At 40.2% G+C, this 21,014-nt stretch overlaps 1 protein-coding gene across 1 annotated transcript; it reads left to right on the top strand.

Annotated features, from left to right (window-relative positions):
* The first annotated feature begins 1,773 nt into the window (after positions 1–1,773).
* lrrc24 (leucine rich repeat containing 24) lies at positions 1,774–20,300 on the top strand. The gene is made up of 5 exons (XM_061839518.1): positions 1,774–1,901; positions 16,004–16,192; positions 17,357–17,635; positions 17,757–17,925; positions 18,663–20,300. The coding sequence occupies exons 2-5, from the start codon at positions 16,031–16,033 to the stop codon at positions 19,895–19,897; spliced, it is 1,845 nt and encodes a 614-aa protein (XP_061695502.1). The 5' UTR covers positions 1,774–1,901; positions 16,004–16,030; the 3' UTR covers positions 19,898–20,300.
* Positions 20,301–21,014: the final 714 nt, after the last annotated feature.

The following is a 21,014-nucleotide window of genomic DNA, read 5'->3' as shown; positions in this document are numbered from 1 at the left end:
CATCGCTGTCCATGATCTATGGAATTCATAATTTAACTACAGTATAGTGTGGAGGTTCAATTATGTGGTGTTATTCTTAGTGTCTAAGGTGTTTTCTGGTCTCTCCCAATTTGAATATACTGCACAACACATAGTGTGTATATGCAGGCACATGCACAGACACTTGTGACAGCAGCCAGCTCCAAAAATATTAATTATTAAGGGAAAAAAAATATATACATCTATCCATTTTGTTTGTTGCTCAACCTCACAAGGATCACGGGAGTGCTGGAGCCTATCCCAGCTATCACTGGGGAGGGGGCGGGGTACACCCCTGAACTGGTAGCTGGCTAATCACAGGTCACATAGAGACAAACAAGAGTCACACTCACAATCAGGCCTAAGGTTCAATTTAGAGTTTCCAATTAATGCATATTTTTGGGATGTGGGACACGAACCAGAGTGCCCAGAGATAACCCACACAGGCCCAGGGAGAACATGCAAACTTCGCACAAGCAGGGCCAGGATTTGAATCCCCTTTCTCAGAACACTGAGCAAATGCTCTCAAAGGTTGTTCCACAGTGTCGTCCTTTCACACACACACACACACACACACACACACCACACACACACACACACACCACACACACACACACATATATATATATATATATATATATATAAATTGACCCTATTTATTTTATCTCAACACATCACAGTCAAAACTATTAACAAATGAGACTATAGTTGAGTCTGTACCCCTAATCAAACTAACCTTCTATAGTTTTTCCAATTTAATCTATAACCTGTCCGTCTCAAGTAGAAGAAAATGAGAGGGGAAGTGAAATGCAACAACAGAGACAAGGTTGCACAAGTACACACACACACCCTCTTATAAATGGGAGATGTTGCAATCTTCAGAATGAAGCGATGACATTCAAATTCGTACTGAATGAGGGTCAGGACACACCTGCTACCATTTAAAGTTCCTTTGATTAATGCCAAATAAATTAAGGTGGAACCTTACAGCATGTACAAATTTCCCAATTCTCGAATATCCAAACACTTTGAGTGGAATTATTATTAGCCGGCATGCAGGTGCACTATTAACACCAAAAAATTTACTCTTAGTCTTTTTTGCTCGGCACAATTGTTGCCCTAGTCAGAACTATCCACAGAGTTTAGAACCGCAAAGGATTGCAGGCCAGATCGACAAAGAAAAAAAAAAGATGGCTGTGAGAGTGTATGTTTTTTTTTTGTAAAGTGTTAGTTTGACTGTCCTAAATTTTCGGGAAGTCTTATTAATTTTTTTAAAAAATATATGTCTTGGTGAAGGACTCATGAAAGCAATTGATAAATTCCATTTTTCTGTACATATAAAATACGTACTTGAAAGAAATAAAAACAGCACCACCTGCCGGTTGTGGGACAAACGTCTTTTGCTCCTAATGTAGTGTATCGACGAAGTGGTTTGAAATTCAACCAGGGAGCAACGCGTGAGGTTGAGTCGAACATAAATCTGTGCTTTATCATGATTTTTTTTTTTTTTTAAGAACAGCGCACTTTCCTTCTTATACACCCTGGCTAAGAGGGAGAAAATGAAGTCGGCACAAAAAGATGAGCTAGGTCCGTTACTACTATCAAACAGTAGGCGAGATAAGAAATCCAAAGAAGGAGGAGGGGAGGTAAAAAGAGTCAATCGAGCATCACCAGCGCTGACGTCCGTCCGGCTTTGGCGCACATCAGCTGCTTTCTGATTCCAACAGACGAGCTCCCACTGTGTGCAATGTAATCGCCAACTCGGATAACACAACAGTGCTGTCTGCACCGATTTCAACGGGACTTTCTTTCTTTCTTTCATAATGCCTGCTTCTCTCGGCGTTTAAGTGGTTGGAGCGAGCACCTCTGCACACGGAGATTCGGTAGGTTGCAAATGTGTGGAAGCGAGGAGAGAAACAAACCTCACGGTGGACATATTGGGAATTGTCTATGAACTGCAAGAGTCTTGTTTTTTGATGCTCTCTATTAGTGATGTGTTCCATTCACGAATTATTATTATTATTGCTGTTGTTGCTGCTTTTCTTTGTCACATAATTAAGGAATACCAGTAAAGTGACATTCAATAATAATGAAAATTAATATTTGAAAATATATCTATTATCAATAATTCAAAAAGAAATACTCAAATGACAATTATTGTAGCATTAGGGGTACTTGTTACTTGACAGGTACCCTCTTCTACTCTTGATGCTATTTTAGTGCAGTTTTGTAAACACACCTGCACCTTCTGCACCTTCGGCCCCTGGAAGATTTTCTGACTATCCCGGTGAAGTACAGTATTTTGAATTTATTTTGTGAAGAATTTATCTCAATATACAGGAAAAACAACCCCGATGTGCTCAAGCTGCAGGTGAACTGGAATTTGCTCAAGCTTTAAAATTGGTTGTGAAAAACAGCTTTAAACACAATCAAAATAATGTAACCTTGTGATTATTTTTTTTCAGCTTGCTCTATTGTATTTATGCCTGAGGACCTATTTGTAAAAAGCAAACGTGTCTTACAAATACAGTTGCCAAAATTCTGAGTCGTCAACAATACATTGCGCTTCTGAATTGATGAGATTATAGCACTACAACAATGTGAATGGAGGGAAACAAAGTGCAATTCAGGGCCAGCAGAGAGTAAATGTTCTGACTAGAAGGTCATGTTTTCTCATTCTCAGCATTAAGTGGTGCCATTTCATGGTTAATGCCGCAGTTGGGATGCACATGGCTCTGCTTAATTGCTATTCGAGACATGGACATGGGGCCAAACAGAAGGCCCTTGGATAGGATTCTACTTGCCGAACGCTAAAGTTTGCGTCTGTGTGTGTGTGTGTGTGTCAGGGATAGATGTTGTTTTCTCAAATAGACAAATGTGTAAAGCAGACACGGTATTGCACACTTCTGCCTGCAGATGTTTTATTCTGTAATGGGGGCTTTGGTCTGCAAAAGAATGATGATTGAAATCAATGTCAGCCATATTCTATGGCAAAGCAATTCCCTGAAGATTTAGAAATGTAAAGCTCAACTCCAATTTAAAAAAGGCATGACAAAGAAAAATATTTTTCACTATTTAGAGCAGACAATGTAACTATTATCCACAAGCTAGATGTCAGTGTGATTTGGCATATACTGTATGTCTTGCAGCTGCTGTCAATTCCATGGTAACCTGGAAGTACAATCCATTAGGATTTACTCACTTACTGTGAACAGTATTGTGCATTTAATATTAACTGAATTGCTGCAGAGTGCAATAGATTTGTTATTACAGCATAGTCTGCAATTTCATTTTTGGACACGCTTTGCACACACTTCAAACTGCTGTTTGAGTAACGACTGTACTGTCAACAGAAGGCCCATAAACACAAGCATATTTACAGTTTTGTTTCAGCCATCTGTAACTGCACAATAATGCTTGAGCTGGAAAAAAAAAAATCACAATTTCATATATATTGTCCAGGGTGAATGCTGAAGGCAAAATACAGTAGAAAAATGAATGGGATTTTTGTGCTTCTTGAACGAGGATGTGACTTCCCTTCATCCATCTTCCATGCTGTCAAATGTCATCCATCAATTACAGTGAGAAATGCTGCTGCTTGGACAAGAATGGGCACATAACAATGGGACGGACTGAGCCGTGTGCAATTCCACTGATGAAAACGAAGTGGGAAGAATTTATAAAGATCACGTTGACCGGCAAATTCTACAGCGCGACAAAGGAAAATGAATTGCTTTAATCGATGATGTCAATCATCCTTAACATTCGAACTGGAAACTGTGCTTTTGTGGAGGAGAAAGTTAAAGACACTGACATTTAAACATAGAAATATTGATGTCAGAAAAGTGACACTGAGCTCCCTTTTAAACAGAGAGAACAAAAAGCCGTAACAGTTACATTTCACACAAGGGACATTATTAAAAATTGATGTCAATGTGTTGATTAAATGCCTGAATACAACACTGCAAAGTGGCACAAAGATGCACTGACTGTGAGTTAGAAAATACTAAACTCAGAAAAACAAAACATAACTGCTCTGTGGAATAAGTGACATTTTAACATTTACTGTTTAGGTGGCACGGTAACGCAGCTGTAGAGCGTTGGCCTCACACTTCTGAGGACCGGGGTTCAAATCCCAGGTCTGACTGTGTGGAGTTTGCACGTTCTCCCCATGCTTGGGTGGGTTTTTTCCAGGAACGGCAATTTCCTTCGACACCCCAAAAAACATGCGTTAATTGGACACCATAAATTGCCTCTAGCTATGATCGTTAGTGCGACTGTTGTCTGTCTCTTTATGCCTGCAATTGGCTGGCAACCAGTTCAGGGTGTACCCCGCCTCCTATCTGATGACAGCTGGGATAGGCTCCAGCTTTCCTGCCACCTTGTGAGGATAAGCGGCTCGGGAAATGTATGGATGGACTGTATTCCTTGAAAACATGGTGAGAACATGAGTATATACCCTAGATACTTCACTGACTCGGCTTATCAAGTACGTCTTGGTGTCCGCCATCATGCGACAGTCGTCAAGACTTGAGGAATGATGCCGTGTCACTCTCATAAAACAAGTGCTGAAATGGTTGCATGGAATTTCCTTTCTCTGGCAAGAGAAATTGTTTCTTCGTGTACTTGTTATTGTTGTTTTTTTGTTCAGCCCACAATATAAGCAAGCAGCTGGAATAGTAGAAAATGCTTTCGATTCCCTTGCTCAAGCTAATCCCCAAGCAAAAACAGCAATATTAGCGAAGTAATTTGTTTTCAATAGTGGGGGCTATTTTTGTTACAGACTTGCATGTAATATGAGATTTAGAAGAAATTAGTCTCATTGACTGAACTGTCGTAGTTTATGAAGGTTATTTTACAAACTTTTCTCAACTTTGCTTACCGTCTGGGATGGGGGAGGGCTGATGATTCATTCTGGCAGGACAATGAGGGTCATCACATCGACAAAATGTTTCATTCTAGGGTCAGCATCATAGAAAAACAAGCATGTCCTCTCTCAACCAATTTGTCTGTGCAGACAGTGACCTACACGACATCCCTTCCCACGTGGCATATCAAGGACACACAATATGGCTTTGACAGCAGCCATTTTGTGCTCATGTGAGTGGTAGTTTTGAGTTTTCAACAACCCGAGATTCCTTTCAATGGCTAAAGTGACAACGGCAAACCTCCAAAGTAGCAATTCACGAATGAGCCTGTGTGTGTGCCCGACTTGTTCTAAAATTTTTAAATTTGTTAGATAAAGCAAAACCGACCATATCAATTTGAGTGGTTTCTGATATATGGCCATAAATACTGTATGTAATTATGTGTAAATATATCTTTCTTATTTCCCTTCATCTTATTTATGTAACTTTGCATAATAACATATTTTTGTCATGGACTGCATCACGATACTGCTCTTCAAGCTGCGGTATCACCATTCAATGTGTCTACTATTCCATTTTCTCTCAATGATTCCTCCTGCAAGTATGCCATGTCGATGACTATAAATCGTCACATACAATGATTCTTGAAGGTCACCTCGCTGTGAAAGTTAGTAGTTTCCTCAGAAAACACATTGCTGTTACACAGAGCTCTACTGGTTGACAGGGTGGTTTTGACGTATCCAAGCAGTGAATAGTGAATATGTCTATGGGTGAGAAGGCCGTATCGATTTCGATTTACACTTATCATTACCTATAAGCTTGTACAAAGAAAAATAGAGCTAAGCATCTTGGCGCTGGTTGTTAAAGTAGTATTTACAGAAATAAGAGGATTGTGCAAAAATCAGAATGCATCACTGCAGTTAGCTGATTGTCAACAATGTCAAGATAAAATAAAATCTACACAAAATCAATGACTTTAAAACATTTCAAACAGTGTTGCAATTAATGTTTTTAGACATAAATCACTATGAAAAGTTGCGTATTGTGTGCCTCTGCATACTGTAGCCTACGTGCGTCAGCTTCGTTTCTTTTGCTCAGTTATGTGAACATGAAAGCAAATTTAAAGGAGACCACAAAGTGATGTTAACAAAAGACCTGTAGAATAAACTCTACTGAAAACTAGAACTGATTCATCCTTTTACTATAATGTCTTTCAGAAAGTTTAACATCCTTAGAATGAAACATCCATCCATTTTCTTAGCCGCCTATCCTCACGAAGGTCACGGGAGTGCTGGAGCCTAACTAAGCTGTCAACGGGCAGGAGGTACACCCTAAACTGGTTGCCAACCAATCACAGGGCACATGGAGACAAACAGCCGCACTCACAATCACACTTAGGGGCAATTTAGAGTGTCCAATTAATGTTGCATGTTTTTTGGATGTGGGAGGAAACCGGACTGCCTGGAGAAAACCCATGCAGGCACGGGGTGAACATGCAAACTCCACACAGGCGGGTCCGGGATTGAACCTGGGACCTCAGAACTGTGAGGCCAACGCTTTCCAACTGATCCACCGTGCCGCAGAATGGAACAATCTTTCTCTAGTACTGTACTTCTAAATGATCTCTCCCTTGGTCCACTTTTGCATAGAGGAGTACTCTGGTACCATAGTAACATTACTTGTCTCCATGTCTGTCATACTACCAGACACCTTCATTCTTTAAAAAAAAAAAAGATGTTGGGGCGAAGGTAGGACAGGGGGATTTAATAACTACGTTTCAAAAACTATTAATAAAATCAATCTAACAAACTGTACAAATCAATTTGAAAAGCCACCCTCATTTTATGCGTTTTTTTTTTAATCTGATGCCTTTCATGTAATTCTTAACCAAGCTGTTAACTTAAAATGCTTAATTTAATCCCAAGAGCATTCATTTAAACATACATTTGGAGACATGTCAGTCAGTCAGTAATAAGAACCAAAATGTCATATTTGGCCATTAACATTCGGCACTTACTTATGTCCCTCCCGATTACATATTTACAAGAGCAATTTCAAATCAATAATCTGGGCCCAGCTTGTCCGAGTAGTAGTGTGAAAAAGAAAGAAATCATTGGCGACCCATTAAGTGAGGAGCGCTTCCTTGACCAATGACCTACAAATATTTAGCTATGTGTGTTCTGTCTTCATTATGTCCATTTCTGTGGATCTGATATGTGTTAGGAAATAATGTTGGGTGATGGTGACAGGCGTGATGTGCAAGAGCATAAGCAGAGTGTGTCTGTGTGTGTGTTATCTGAACTGTCAGTCAAATTGTAATGTAAAGGCTCCTTTTGATGTGTGCTGCATGTATATAGGGATTCACATGGTTGGGTTTTTGTGGATAGGGTCGAGACTAGCTATCACTCAGTCAGAGTTTCCTTTTTATTATTATTAATTTATTTATTTTGTATTCTCTCGCACTGGAGTGTCGTGCCAGCTTGCCTTGGCCTTATTGTGTTTGAGGACAAAAGGATGCCGAGAGACAAATTATTTAGCACCTGACAGTCGAGCCACAGGGACAAGCAATGAGAAAGAAAGAGGTCAGAAATGGGGTATAAAATGATGATGGGGACTTTCAGAGAAATCGTTGCGGGAGCCTGGGAGTCATGAGAGTCAAAGAAAGAGTGAGCGTGGAAAAGCGACAAAGTTTTAGCCGAGAAAACAAGAGAATGAAAGAGAATTTCAAATTGATCTCATCACAGAGCTAAAACTCCTGCCAGCAATTTAACAGAAGGAATGACAGCTCGTATTTCTTTGCGGCTAAGTTCGCAGGGACGGTGCCTGGCTTTTAGGCCCTGCGAGCCCCTTCCCCTTAACCATCAGAGTGCCCATAACAACAGATGAGACAGACCAGCAGCAATGGCAACACACAGATGTGAACTTAACTTTTGCCCCGAGCGCTGAGGTTGTCAGCTGCACCCCGAAACGTCAACATCCTTCCTACTTATCACACTTTTTGCTTTCATTTCCCTCATGTTGAATGTTTTTTATTGCTGCCGCTAGTGTTAAATACAGGATTGAGCATTTAAAAAATGTTTAAACCGGATACTATTATTTACATTCTTCCTAACACATTAAGTTAAAATTGGGGGTTCCACTGTCAAGAGATAATGGCGATTTCAGAAACTCACACAAATTCCAAGCTTGTTGAGTAGTTGGGTGCAAAATGGTGTTTGCACATTAACTTGCAAATGTGGATGCGTGTCTAAAAAAAAAATGTGGCTCGATTCGATTTCCTTCGCCATTTAACAACTAACATCTGCCCCAACAGGTTTTCAGTGGTTTGTGTATGCACACAACATTAAGCTCAAATCCTCCTATTACATTTTCATGCTTTTGGTGGAACGATACAGTTGACCTCATTTTTAAAAGCAAACAACAGAGACCTCTCGGTGAAAACATGCACAGTGCTGAGAGCGGCTTAGCTAACAAGCATCTGATTGTGCAGATTACGCATGCACCGCAGAGGATTATTGAAATTGAAATGAACAAATTCACCTCTCACTACTGAAATGCCACCCTCAGCAAGGCGAATCACCACAATCGTATATACAGTATGAAACAGTTGGGGGGGGGGACTTAACAAAAACTATACTGTCAGCACTGTTGATTTAGGAAGCCTAGTGACTGAAAGAACATTATTTTAGATTTATCTTCATCTCCTTTTTGTTTTGTGCGAAAATCCGGCCCTTCTGAAAACACTCTCACTGAAAAGATGGGTGCAATTAAAAGCAAAAGTTCTGCTCTGCAAGACGTCTTTTGCAGTGATTTTAGGACATGAGTACATACAATTTCAATGCCACTTGTCCTCATTACGGGCACGGGTAACTAGAGCCGATCCCAGCAGACTTGGGCGAGAGGACTGGTCTCGAGTCAATCAAGGTTGGACAATTTAGTCGTCATGAGATAAACGTTCCAATGGAGAGAGAAAGGAGGATCTCCTGACTGTGTGGCAGAGATACATGCTAACCATCTCTCCCTGACATTTAGATTGTAGCCTAGTGACATTTCTCAGACAAGATACACACTTTTTTTGTTCCTGGTCTTAGCCTGCGGCAAAAAAGTATCTTAGCGTGCCAATCGCCCTGTGACATTTTCATAGCAGATCAAAGCAATTAAAATTTCTCTCTTCCTTTCTCTCTCTCTCTGTCTCTCACTCTCTTTCTCTCTCTCTCTCTCTCTCACACACACACACACATGCACGCACGCACACAAACACACAGACATTGACAAATAATGAAATGACACTGCAAGTCTGAATTTAAAATTCAACTTTTGTCTTTTTGTCCTTCCTAACAACGAGGAGACATTTTCCTTCTTTGTGTGGAGAGCTCTTTGCTGCTTTTCTTCAGAAGGGCCTCTATGATGACTGAACAATTTATGTAGGCCACATTGGATTACTCCAGACAGGCTATAGTCATAAATGCTCTCTAAATATAACATGAAATATTAACATACAGCTCATTCCTCATTCTCTTAATAGTGCAGTGTTACTGCTGAAAAATGGGCTCCAATATTACATCGCTGCTCAGATTATTACACCATTACAAATAAGACATGCTTAATGTCAATTTAATGAGTGCGAATAAGATGAGTACTCAGACTTCAAATGCAAATGATAAGACAATAACACAATTTTATTTAAAAAAACTATTCCATCCATTTAAAAAAATGACAGTTCTTGTGATAATATATCCATCTCTCCATTTTTTTCCAACAACCTGTGTGTGGTTTAACATACTAGTTTTAAGGACAATAAAAAAATTATATTTTTCAATAAGTTTTACTAATCAACATCCATCCATTTTGTGACTGCTTATCCTCACCAGGGTCAGAGGAGTGCTGGAGCCTCTCCCAGCTATCTTCGGGCGAGGGCTGGGGTTCACCCTAAATTGGTTGCCAGCCAATCACAGGGCACATAGAAAAAAACACCCATTCACACTCAGATTCAGGACAATGATGATGAAAGCAGAATATAAATTGAGACAAACTAAACTATGACCTCTATGGACAAAGTCATTGTAATTTTAATTTCATTTTTTTTACTAGTCAGCAACAATTTTCTGACATTATCAGTAAGAACTTCAACAAAACTCACACTCTGTTTCTGTTGATTGACAAGGTCACAGCCCCCCAAATCAGAACTCCTAACAGCTCATACATGCAATGAATTTACCCGTTATTTTAGTGAACAAAATACAATCTTTCAGGTTAAATATCAGCACAAATCAATAAAGTTATAGAATGATACTACATCTGAATCCACACAGGCAAAGCGCTATTACTACGTCAGAAGTTGATACAATTGACCCAAACAACTGGAGAGAAAAGCTGAAACCATCAACCAGCTGTCTTAACTAAATACCATCTGACATTTAATTTGTGCTATCTTATTTGCAGCAAATACTGTAATCAATTGCACACTTCACTCGGGCAACTTTTCTAAAGCTCTTCAAATAGCGGCCATTAAGACACTTGAAAAAAATGGAATTCTGGACACTTGCATGATAGCAAGATATAGACCCATCTCAAATCTCCCTTTCATAGCAAAGATTGGTGAGAAATTTATCTTTAATGAACTCAGCAATTTCTTGAATTTAAATCAACTTCTTCCACACATTTCAATCCGATTTCTGAATTTATCACATGTCCTGTACTCACACAAAACAGAATCTACTCTTATCAATTTATTCACGAAATGTGTACAATTCTGGTCTTGTTGATTCTTAGTGTGGCTCTTGCTATGGTAGATATATGCTAATATGAAATATTCTGCTTAACAGATTGTAAACGTGGATAGAAATAGATGAAACAGTCCTTAAATGTTTCAGGTCGTACCTGGAGGAAATGAGATATTTTGTAACCATTGGAAAGAAGAGCAGGAGAGGCAAGTGTGGTGGAACAGGAAGTCGCAATGACTAGTATGGAGGAAGTTAGAAGGCAATAAACAGGAGGAAAAGTGGAAAGGCAGTTGGTCCTGATGACATACCTGTGGAGGTATGGAAGCAAATTAGAGAAGTGGCTGGGGAGTTTTTGACCAACTTATTCAATAGAATACTAGCAGGAGAGAAGATGCCAGAAGAATGGAGGAAGTGTGTTGGTTCCCATTTTCAAGACCAAAGGTGATCTGCAGAGCTGGGGGAACTATAGAGGAATACAGTTGATGAGCTAAGCAATGAAGTTATGGGAAAGAATAGTGGAGGCTATTTCAGGACAGAAGTAACTATCTGTGAGCAACAGTCTGGTTTCATCCCTTGAAAGAGTACCACAGATGCATTATTTGCCTTAAGGATGATAGTGGAAAAGTACAGAGAAGGCCAGAAGGAGATACATTGTCGTTGTGGATCTAGAGAAAGCCTAAGACAGAGTACCAAGAGAGGAGCTGTGGTACTTCATGCGTAAGCCTGGTGTGGCAGAGAAATATGTTAGAATAGTACAGAATATGTATGAGGGCAGCAGAACAGTGGTGAGGTGTGCCGTAGGTGTGACAGAAGAATTTAAGGTGGAGGTGGGGCTGCATCAAGGATCAGATCTGCTATTTTCAATGTTAATGGATACTGACAGATGAGGTTAGACTGGAATCCCCTTGGACCATGACGTTCGCAGATGATATTGTGACATGCGAAAGCAGAGAGCAGGTGGAGGAACAATTAGAAAGATGGAGGCATGCACTGGAAAGGAGAGGAATGAAGATTAGCCGAAGAAAAACAATATATGTGAATGAATGAGTGGGCATTAAGGTGGGATGGTGACGCTACAGGAAGAAGCGATAACAAGGTGAACAACTACAAATACTTGGGGTCAACAACCCAGAGCAATGGTGACTGTGGTAAAGAAGTGAAGAAACGGGTCCAAGGAGCTTGGAACAGCTGGTGGAAGTTGTCTGGTGTGTTATGTGACAGAAGAGTCTCTGCGAGGATGAAGGGCAATGTTTATAAAACAGTGGGGAGGCCAGCCAGGATGTATGGATTAGAAACAATGACACTGAAGAAACAACAGGAAGGAGAGCTAGATGTAGTGGAAATGAAGATGTTGAGGTTCACTCTGGGAATGAGAAGGTTGGATTCAAAAGTTAGATGTTTTGGAGACAAAGTGAGAGATAGCAGACTTTGATGGTTTGGACAAATCTAGAGGAGAGAGAGTGAATATATTGATAGAAGGGTGATGTGGATGAAGTCATTAAACCTTGACCCCCTTTGCACAATTGTCATTGCACTGGACTATCACTCTAATGGGCATGCTAGAAGACTGCATCATTGCACAGCTTGCACAACTATGAGTTCTTATTAGGAAAAAAGTTCCTTGTCAATTGACTGTGTATTCTCCTTTGTTCTTGTTAGTTCATTTTTTCTGTTCTTAATACTCAACATGTATGTCGTACTAGGGCGGCACCAACTACTGGAGAAAAATTCCTTGTGTTGTTACATACTTGGCCAATAAAGCTTATTCTGATTATGATAGATACCTGGATGAGCCACAATTTTCTTCATTTGTACCACGACAAAACTAGGATTATTGTTTTTTGGCAATAAAGAAAAGAGGATTGCTGCTAGTAAACACCTGGACTCACTATTTTTGAAAACCAAAGAACAAGTCTGAAACCTTGGTGTTCTGATAGATTTCAACCAGACCTTCAACAGTCATTTCAAATCAATTACTAAAACTGCCTTTTACCAGACTAAGAACATGTCCAGAGTGATTTGCAAGTGTCAAGCAGACCAAGAGAATCTCATTCAGGCTTTTATCTCAAGTCGACTTGACTATTGTAATGGTCTTCTGACTGGTCTCCCAAAAAGAGCATTAAACAGCTGCTGGTCATTCAGAATGCTGGAGCTCATATTCTGACCACAAAAAGGAGGTCATAGCATATAACTCCAATTCTAAACTCTTTACAATGGCTTTGACTCAGCTTTAGAATAGATGTTAAAATTTGGATAGTGGTCTATAAATCAGCAAACGGTTTGGGTCCTAAATACATGGAAGAAATGCTAATGGTGTCACGTCCCATCTGAACGAGAGGTAGGACCCAAATGCAGGAACTCGGAAGACGCAAGGTAGTTCAAGAAGAGACACGTTTATTGTATGCAGAGGTCGGGGATCGAGCAGGCAGTCCGGTGCGGCAGCGGTAGTTGTGACGTCGGGCGAAGACAACAGATGAGCGGACAGGCAGGAGTCGGTACACGGGGAAACAATCAACGCAGGCAGGAGTGTCAAGGAGTCAGGCTTACAGGGTTGGTCGGAGAACGGACGAAGGTCGGTACACACAGGTTCAGTCAGGAATACGAGGGTGCTGGAACGGGACATAAAGCTCAACGAACTGGCGGCTGACCAGTTGTCACTGGGTCCTAAATATACGGGGGATGATCAGCCCGCATGAGGCACAGGTGTGTGCCTCCCAATTAGCGCACCCGCACAGCTTGTGCTGGAGCGGCAGGATCATGACAAATGGTATACAGACTCAGAAGGGCTCAGAGATGAGCAGACTCAGGTCAACCAGTGCAGCTCAGAGTCCAAAGCAAACACGGTGAAGCAGCATTTAGTTATTATGCTGCACGTAAATTGAATAAGTTGCAAACCAGTCACGTCAGCTCCAAGAGTAAATGTTTTTAAATCCTGATTTAAAAAAAAAAATTCTCATGCTTTTCCATTCTCTGTTTTGAATGTTTATTTCTTTGTTTTTCAATGCTTTAATCATGCAAAGCACATTGTGTATGAATTCCACTATATGAAAAAATTACATCGCTTTTAAAATAAAAGCAATAAAAAAACAACTCCCATTTCATAAGTAAATAATTAATGACTGTCACTGAGTATGTAGCAGTACATTTCACACCTTCAGTACAGAAAGCAGGGGTTATGTTCCTATTCAGTGATGGTATGAGTGTGAGTGCGAGTAGTTGTCTGTTTATCCGACATACTGACGACTAGTTCAGGGTGTAGTCCCAAAGTCAGCAAGGCTCCAGCACCCCGCAACCTTCATCAAGACGGGTTGCATTGAGAATAGATGGATGGATGGATGGATGGATGGATGGATGGATGGATGGATGGATGGATGGATGGATGGATGGATGGATGGATGGATGAGTTTATAGTAAAGGAAGATGTTGCAGCAAGATATAGCCAGAAACCAGTACTGGTATTGTTCATCATTTTGATTTGTTTACCACTAGACGTTACTTTTGGGGTAAACAGAATCACACAGTTTACAGAGATAAATATGTACCCAAAGTGTTGTTGCTGCATGAATGTAAAAAAAAAACCCATTTTTATTAGCAGAGCGAAGTGAGTGCAAATTTTTACACCTGGAACTTTATTCAACACATTGAGAAACATGGAGTGTGTATTTGCATGTGTTCAAAAGACGGAGCTTTGAGTGAAAGTACAAGTGGTTTTTTTTTTACATTTTTGATAAGGTCATTGCTGTTGCCCTGCTGTAAGATACCGTTGATAATGGGATGCGGGATTGCTCTCCCAAGCTGGATATTTATCAGTCCTCTTTGGTCATTTCATAAACTTCAACATACGCAGTGCACACTCCCCAACCACAACCGCACATACACATGTATAACAATGTAATAAGATGTCCTGAAAGAGTTGGGCCAAAATTTCTGCCTTTGCAGAGATACAGTAACTAGAAAACCATTGTTATCCTTCCTTTGATAATGATGTACTTACAGTATCTTACAGATGTTTACATACACAATATAAAGAGACACTGTCTCTAATGCAATCAGACTAAACCTTGATTTATACCAATTAGGATTACCAACATTATTTGTATTTGCTAAATTGAAAAACATTGAGAAGATATTTGTAGGCAACCTTAATTACTTTCTTGAAAATCAGTTTACATTCAGTAGAGTCAGATTGTTGTGCTTTTAAATAATTTGGGAAAACAAAGGTGCCGATTTTTTTTCGAAGCTTCTGATGGGTTTCTTGGCAATTATTTGAATTAGAGACACACTTATGGGTGTATTTGAACTAGAATACCAGAAACACTCTGATTCTTTGTGCATCATAATGGGAAAAGCTAAAAAATAAAAATAAAAAAATAACAAAGATATCAGAAAAAGAACTGCGGACTTGCTCAAATCTGGTTCATCGTTGGGTGTAATTTTCAGATGGTTGAGGGTGACACATTTTTCTGTTTAAACAATTATACTTAAATATGAACACCAAGGGGAATGGGACTGTCCAGCCATCAATCCGCTTCAAGAAACAGCATCTGTGGATCTGAAATGCACGTTATAAACAAAGAACCAACACAAAACCCCTTGTAAAGATGCTGGCTGAAGCTGGTAAGAATGTTTGTTATCCACAATGAAACAAGTACTGTCCCAACATGGGCTAAAAGGCCGCGGTGCCAGGGAGAACCCAATACGGGAAAAAAGAAAGATCAAAAATCCAGATTACAGTTCCGAAATGTACATAGGGAATTTTATGAGACAATGTCTTATGGTCTGATGACACTAAAAACTGCATTGTTTTGTGATAATGACAACTGTTAGGATTGGAGGAAAAAGGGGGACACATCTAAGCCTGAGAAAACCATCCCACGAGTGAACTATGGGGGTGGCATATTCATGTTGTGGGGGTGGGTTATGCATATTTCAACTGTGCATCCCCTAAGGATGGAAAGTGTTCAAAACAATGATTGGGATCTTGTAATAAAATTATTCAATATAAACTAATATTAGTGTTATTCCCAACGCCTAAGAAGATAATAGTGCCAATGTTTTTTTCAATGGTTAAAATCCTTACCCCAGACCTTTAATAGGCATAATCACAGCAATGTACTTATTATTTTGACTGATGAGTTCCACTGAATTCAAAGTGGTGTATTTATTATATTGCATACTTTGTTCACCTGCACAAGGGTAAAGGGCAGACATTTTGATTAGACTCTGTCCCTGCTCTCATTAGAATGTGTATTGTCATCGCACCTCATCAGTGTGCCGTCAATATTTATGCAGATGATCCTGTTTGTCTTGCATTACATTGCATTTAAATGGGGTTAAGCTGTTGTTACAGAAGAAATGACGTGATCGATTGAGTTAATGGTTTTTCTTTGCCAGTGTTGGGTCCTGAGTTGTTCAACCACCATGGTCATCTTTGGGTTGTCCACACTTGTCCTGCTCATCCTGGCTTTAGTTCCCCAACCTTCACTGGGATGTCCCTCAGGTTGCCGCTGCTACAGTCTCACTGTGGAATGTGGCTCTTTTGGAATCAAAGAAATCCCACAGGGTGCCCCCTCCTTCACCGAGGTCAGTTGGACAAGTTCAGTCTATAACAAACCCCCCATAACATAATGGTGATTTCCTATCTGTTGACATCGCTGTCATTTTTTTGCAATCTGTTCGAGTGACATGATTGTGGTTAATCATTTTGCCATGACCATCTTAAATGCTTGAGGGAGAGGCAATCATGCAGTCTAGCGCAGAATGTGAGCCTCTGATCATCAGTCAACAAGCTGTTTAACATCAACCTGTTATGTCATCATGGGTTCAGGCTCCCAACATTAGAACAGCTTATGATTATTGATTAAACCATGTCTCGAATAATTATTCTCATTAACCTCAATCATAAAGTCTCTTGTTATCCTTTACCTTATGGGTTCTCTTATTTTTTTCTACATATTTTAAACCTCAACAATGAATGCATATGTATTTATTTAGGTGATTTATTTTTCCCCTCCTGAATATCTCAGCGGCCATTAGTCAGAACATTTATGTAATGTTTTTCATTTTTGTTTGTTTGTTTTTGTTTTGCATCTAATATTAAAAACCCAGACTCATGTTGCCCATGCTTGGAGAAAATAACAGGGGACAAAATTTTGTAATGATTTGAATCTTAAAATATACCAAAAATATCCAAAAATATATGGACCGGGAAGTCACTTTTTTACGCATAACCCACATTCAAGCTTTCATGAATTACAAAGTAGAGCATAAATGTATCACAAGAGTTAAATAACACATTGTACAAACTACAAGTCACCTAAAAACACATGATTAATTTTATGTTAATCCATATCGTTTATGAACATTAAAGATTAACCTTAGTACGACAACAGTTTAACATTGTGAAATGCATGCTGCGAGCCACATGACTTCACAGCTCTGCTGTATGCAAACTACAACATCTCTCTCAGTGATGTCAACTAAAATTCCATGGTGCAGTAGCAAGTAATCAATGACTGAATAAAATATTTTCTAGTATGTTATGGTAAGGTATGTGGTGAATAATTAGAATTGATAGGAATGTCTAACAGTGTAGAATGTAAAAAGCGTTGTCTGCCTGTTAAGAACAGAGAGTGCTCATATAATTTTATTATTCATATTCATTATTTTGACATAATCTCTCACCATTTATAAAGCAATCCCTCGATGATTGATTTTTTTTTTTTTTTTAACATATCTGCCCTACAGACATTGTTTCTCCAGGACAATGCTATTATGCATATCCGTCTTCAGGATCTGACTCAGCTGGGTAGCCTACATTACCTGTACCTCCAAAATAACAGCATTTCAGCTCTTGAGCCAGGAGCATTTGTCAACCAGGGGCAGCTACTTGAGCTCGCTCTGAACAGAAACCTCATCCATTTCGTCACCCCTGAGATGTTCCAGGGTTTGGAGCATCTTCGGATCCTCTACCTTGCAGGCAACCAGATCACTCGAGTCCAGGACAACACCTTCAGGGTGTTGCAGGTGGGTGCCTGAAGAAAAAGCGTCACTTTCCTTTGACTGTGAATATTTCTTAAGGGTTGCTTATTATGTTTATTTTGCCCACTTCTTTTCAAAATTGTCATTTTCTGCATGGTCCTTACAGCGGCTCCAGGAACTCCACTTGCAGGAAAACAGCATTGAGCTACTGGCAGACAAAGCTCTGTCTGGATTGTCATCTCTGGCTCTATTGGATCTAAGCCAAAATCACCTCCACACCTTGAGGGCCTCCTCGCTCAAACCCCTTGTCAGCCTGCAGGTGCTCCGAGTCACAGGTTTGAAAAAAGTCCAAATTCAAAGAACACGTGATGAGTTATGAAATAAATAATGCAGTAATAACAAATGAAATATAATCTTGCAAAGCAGCTGCACATGTAACATTTAGCAGCTTATCGTTTTCTTGCTGAGCTTCACAAAAAATTAAAAAATAGATTAAATGGAAGGAGGAATATTCAGAGGGTACTGGCAGTGTTTAGATTTGCCAAAAGGGACTGCCAGGATGTAAACAATGGCATTCTCGTAATGACATTATTGTGGGTGCTACCATAGCAACAGTTTTATCAGAACCACAAAGCATGACTTCATAATAAGATAGCATTAAAAACTTGCCCCTGTCAACATTTATCCTGGGGGCATCTGTGGTCCCATTACATCAGCTTTAGAAACAATGTGTTTTCACATTGGGAACAACTGAAACGCAGTTAATCTGTTCATGCTCAAACTGTCCCTATTATAAAAACCAGACAGTATAGGAATTTTCAAAGTACTATAAATAATCACATAATATAAAGATGGGTAATATTGGGCAAATTATCTGCGTGTTACCATAGTGATGGCATTGGCTTTTCTTATGGCCCAAACGAATTTGTGAAATTAACTGCCACATCCAATTAATGAAGAATTGGGCAACGTACACAAGTAGAAAGACTATCAGTTAAATGGCGTAAGAGGTGAGGGTGAAATTTTATCCAATCCCATATTTCTCTTGTCTGCTTTGATTCTCATCCTCCAGAAAACCCCTGGCGCTGTGATTGTGCTCTTGGCTGGCTAAGGACATGGCTCAGTGAGGACGGTCAGCGGCTGTTAAGCACTGCTGAGCAGCGTCGGTTAATGTGCTCGGAGCCACCTCGCCTTTCCCACCTCAGCCTGGGGGAGGTGGCCCCTAATAGCCTGGTCTGCATCCCCCCTGTTGTACAACTTGAACATAGTCATCTAACTGTAAGACTCGGGGAGAGCCTCAGAGTCTCATGTCAAGCCTCAGGATATCCTCAGCCTCAGGTGACTTGGAAGAAATCTTCCAATGGCAAGGCCCAGTTGTCCCCACGTGGCTTGGTTCAAGAGCTAGGGCCCAGTGGTGAATTATTCCGACCTGGCGTTGGAGGAGTTGTGACGGCTCTGCCCAGCAGTGGGGGGAAAAAAATTGGAGGAATCAACGGGGTTGTGCGTGGGATCGAGGAGGGCGGTGAGAGGGACAGCTTCGATCCTGACATGGGGAGCGGCATGCTCTTCCTCAGCAATGTGACAGTAGCGCATGCTGGTCGCTATGAGTGTGAGGCATGGAACCCCGGTGGTGTGGCTAAGGTTACATTTCATTTAGCGGTCAATATGTCCTCCTCATCATATTCATCACACCTCTGGCCTCAATTAAACACCCATTCATCTGTTTCGTCTTCATCTAATTCCTACAACCAACCGAAGGTTGTGGATGTTAGCCAGGAGCCACTTTATGAGCAAGACAGCATGGACTTTAGTGCTCTTGGCGCAGCTACGCAGACTGCCATTGCTGTTGGCATCTCCTTGCTAGCGCTTACTGCTATTCTTCTCTTGATTATGATCTACACACGTCATCAGCAATATCATAAAGAAGAAGTGGGATCCTACTGTACCAGCAAAGAAGAGAGCATCATCTACGTAAATGATTACTCTGACGGACCCACTACGTTTGCACAGCTGGAGGAGTACAGTGATGACCATGGGCATGAGATGTATGTGCTTAACCGAGCAAAGCCAGTTGGGTCCGCCTCGGTGAGGTGTCCCATGATGGGTGGGTATATCCCACAAAAGAGCATTAAAGAAGCTCTCCTGGATCATCAAGTGATTCAGACCCTGTCCAGATCAGGAGGAATGGAAGTTAGGAGGAATCCAGGAGATGGCGGTGAGGGGCCACTCACCACAGACCCAGAAGAGGTCTTTCTAAGTCAGAGTCTTCTTTTTGGATCACAGCTTGCTTATGAAATCCACTGCTAAAGGATTTTCCTTGAGTTCCTTAAACAATGTGCTGCTTTGCCAAAAGTTCAAAAGAAGAGAAACATGCAATGATGTTGTTTGGATGTTTTGGGCAAAAAAAAAAAAAAAAAAAAAACAGAAGCAAGTACATTGTATATCATTTGATTCAACTGTGTGACATTGGATGCGTCAAGCAATTATTAATTCAGCTATTTGATCCCTGAATCAACCCTTTAAAAAGAGGTACTGTTGGTAGAGGACATAGTTGATACAGTATGTAACCACACTCACAGAGGAGTGGGAAACTGCAAAGGAACTACATGGCGCTCAGACATTGTGTGGTATGTTTTGTGTAAATATGATGGCAGAAATTAAATAATAATTGTTTTTGTGTTCCTTGCTGCAAATGCAATTTTACAGAAAAATACGCCCTTTTTATTCAAGTTGGAACAAACATTATTCCATTGTGTGCAATTCAAATATTGGTGGAATTAACTCCATTGACACTTGTCTGTAACAGTCAATTTATTGTAGTGTGAATAGGTCATAGTGCTCTTCAGTTTGTACATATTAAATAAGTTTTAAAGGATACTGTGAGTGTCTGTTTGTATTTTCTTCTTTCTTTCTATTTCTAGGATGTCTGCTCTTTTACTGTACTGATCGTAATCACCACCTCTACTTGTGGGATATAGTACTGTGATTATTATTGTTTTAAGGGACTTGTAAATTAACAATAGTGCTGGTTTTAGAATATATTTAGTGTGCCTTGAACTTAATGCAGACTTGTGTTTATAATTGTCCATCCATCCATTTTCTGAGCCCCTTATCTTCAGGAGTCACAGGAGTGCTGGAGCCTATCCCTGCAGTCATCGGGCAGGAGGCGGGGGACAGTCTGAACTGGTTTCTATCCAATTGCAGGGTGTTTTGAATCTATGAAATAAAATGTTTAATGCTCTTTTAATAAGATGGGGGTAAAGGTCAAAACACCTAACAGCAAATCCATGATGGGTGGGTCACAGAAAGCTCTTTCAATGACTAGCACTGCTTGTCATCAGCAGGCAGTGACAGTGACACTAACTGCATCAGGAATATAAAAAAGGCAATTGCAAAAACGGTACTACAATATACCTTGTACAGG

The sequence above is a fragment of the Syngnathoides biaculeatus genome, chromosome 13 (assembly GCF_019802595.1).
Source record: "Syngnathoides biaculeatus isolate LvHL_M chromosome 13, ASM1980259v1, whole genome shotgun sequence".
NCBI classification, from domain to species: domain Eukaryota; kingdom Metazoa; phylum Chordata; class Actinopteri; order Syngnathiformes; family Syngnathidae; genus Syngnathoides; species Syngnathoides biaculeatus.
The sequence above is the reverse complement of the archived record's forward strand: the minus strand, read 5'-3'. Positions and strand labels throughout refer to the sequence as shown.

Excerpts from the sequence above, each read along its gene's own strand:
- lrrc24 (XM_061839518.1), top strand. The coding sequence starts at position 16,031 with ATGGTCATCTTTGGGTTGTCCACACTTGTCCTGCTCATCCTGGCTTTA. Across the intron at positions 16,193-17,356 it reads GTGCCCCCTCCTTCACCGAG|ACATTGTTTCTCCAGGACAA; the intron begins GTCAGTTGGACA and ends TCTGCCCTACAG. Across the intron at positions 17,926-18,662 it reads GCAGGTGCTCCGAGTCACAG|AAAACCCCTGGCGCTGTGAT; the intron begins GTTTGAAAAAAG and ends CTCATCCTCCAG.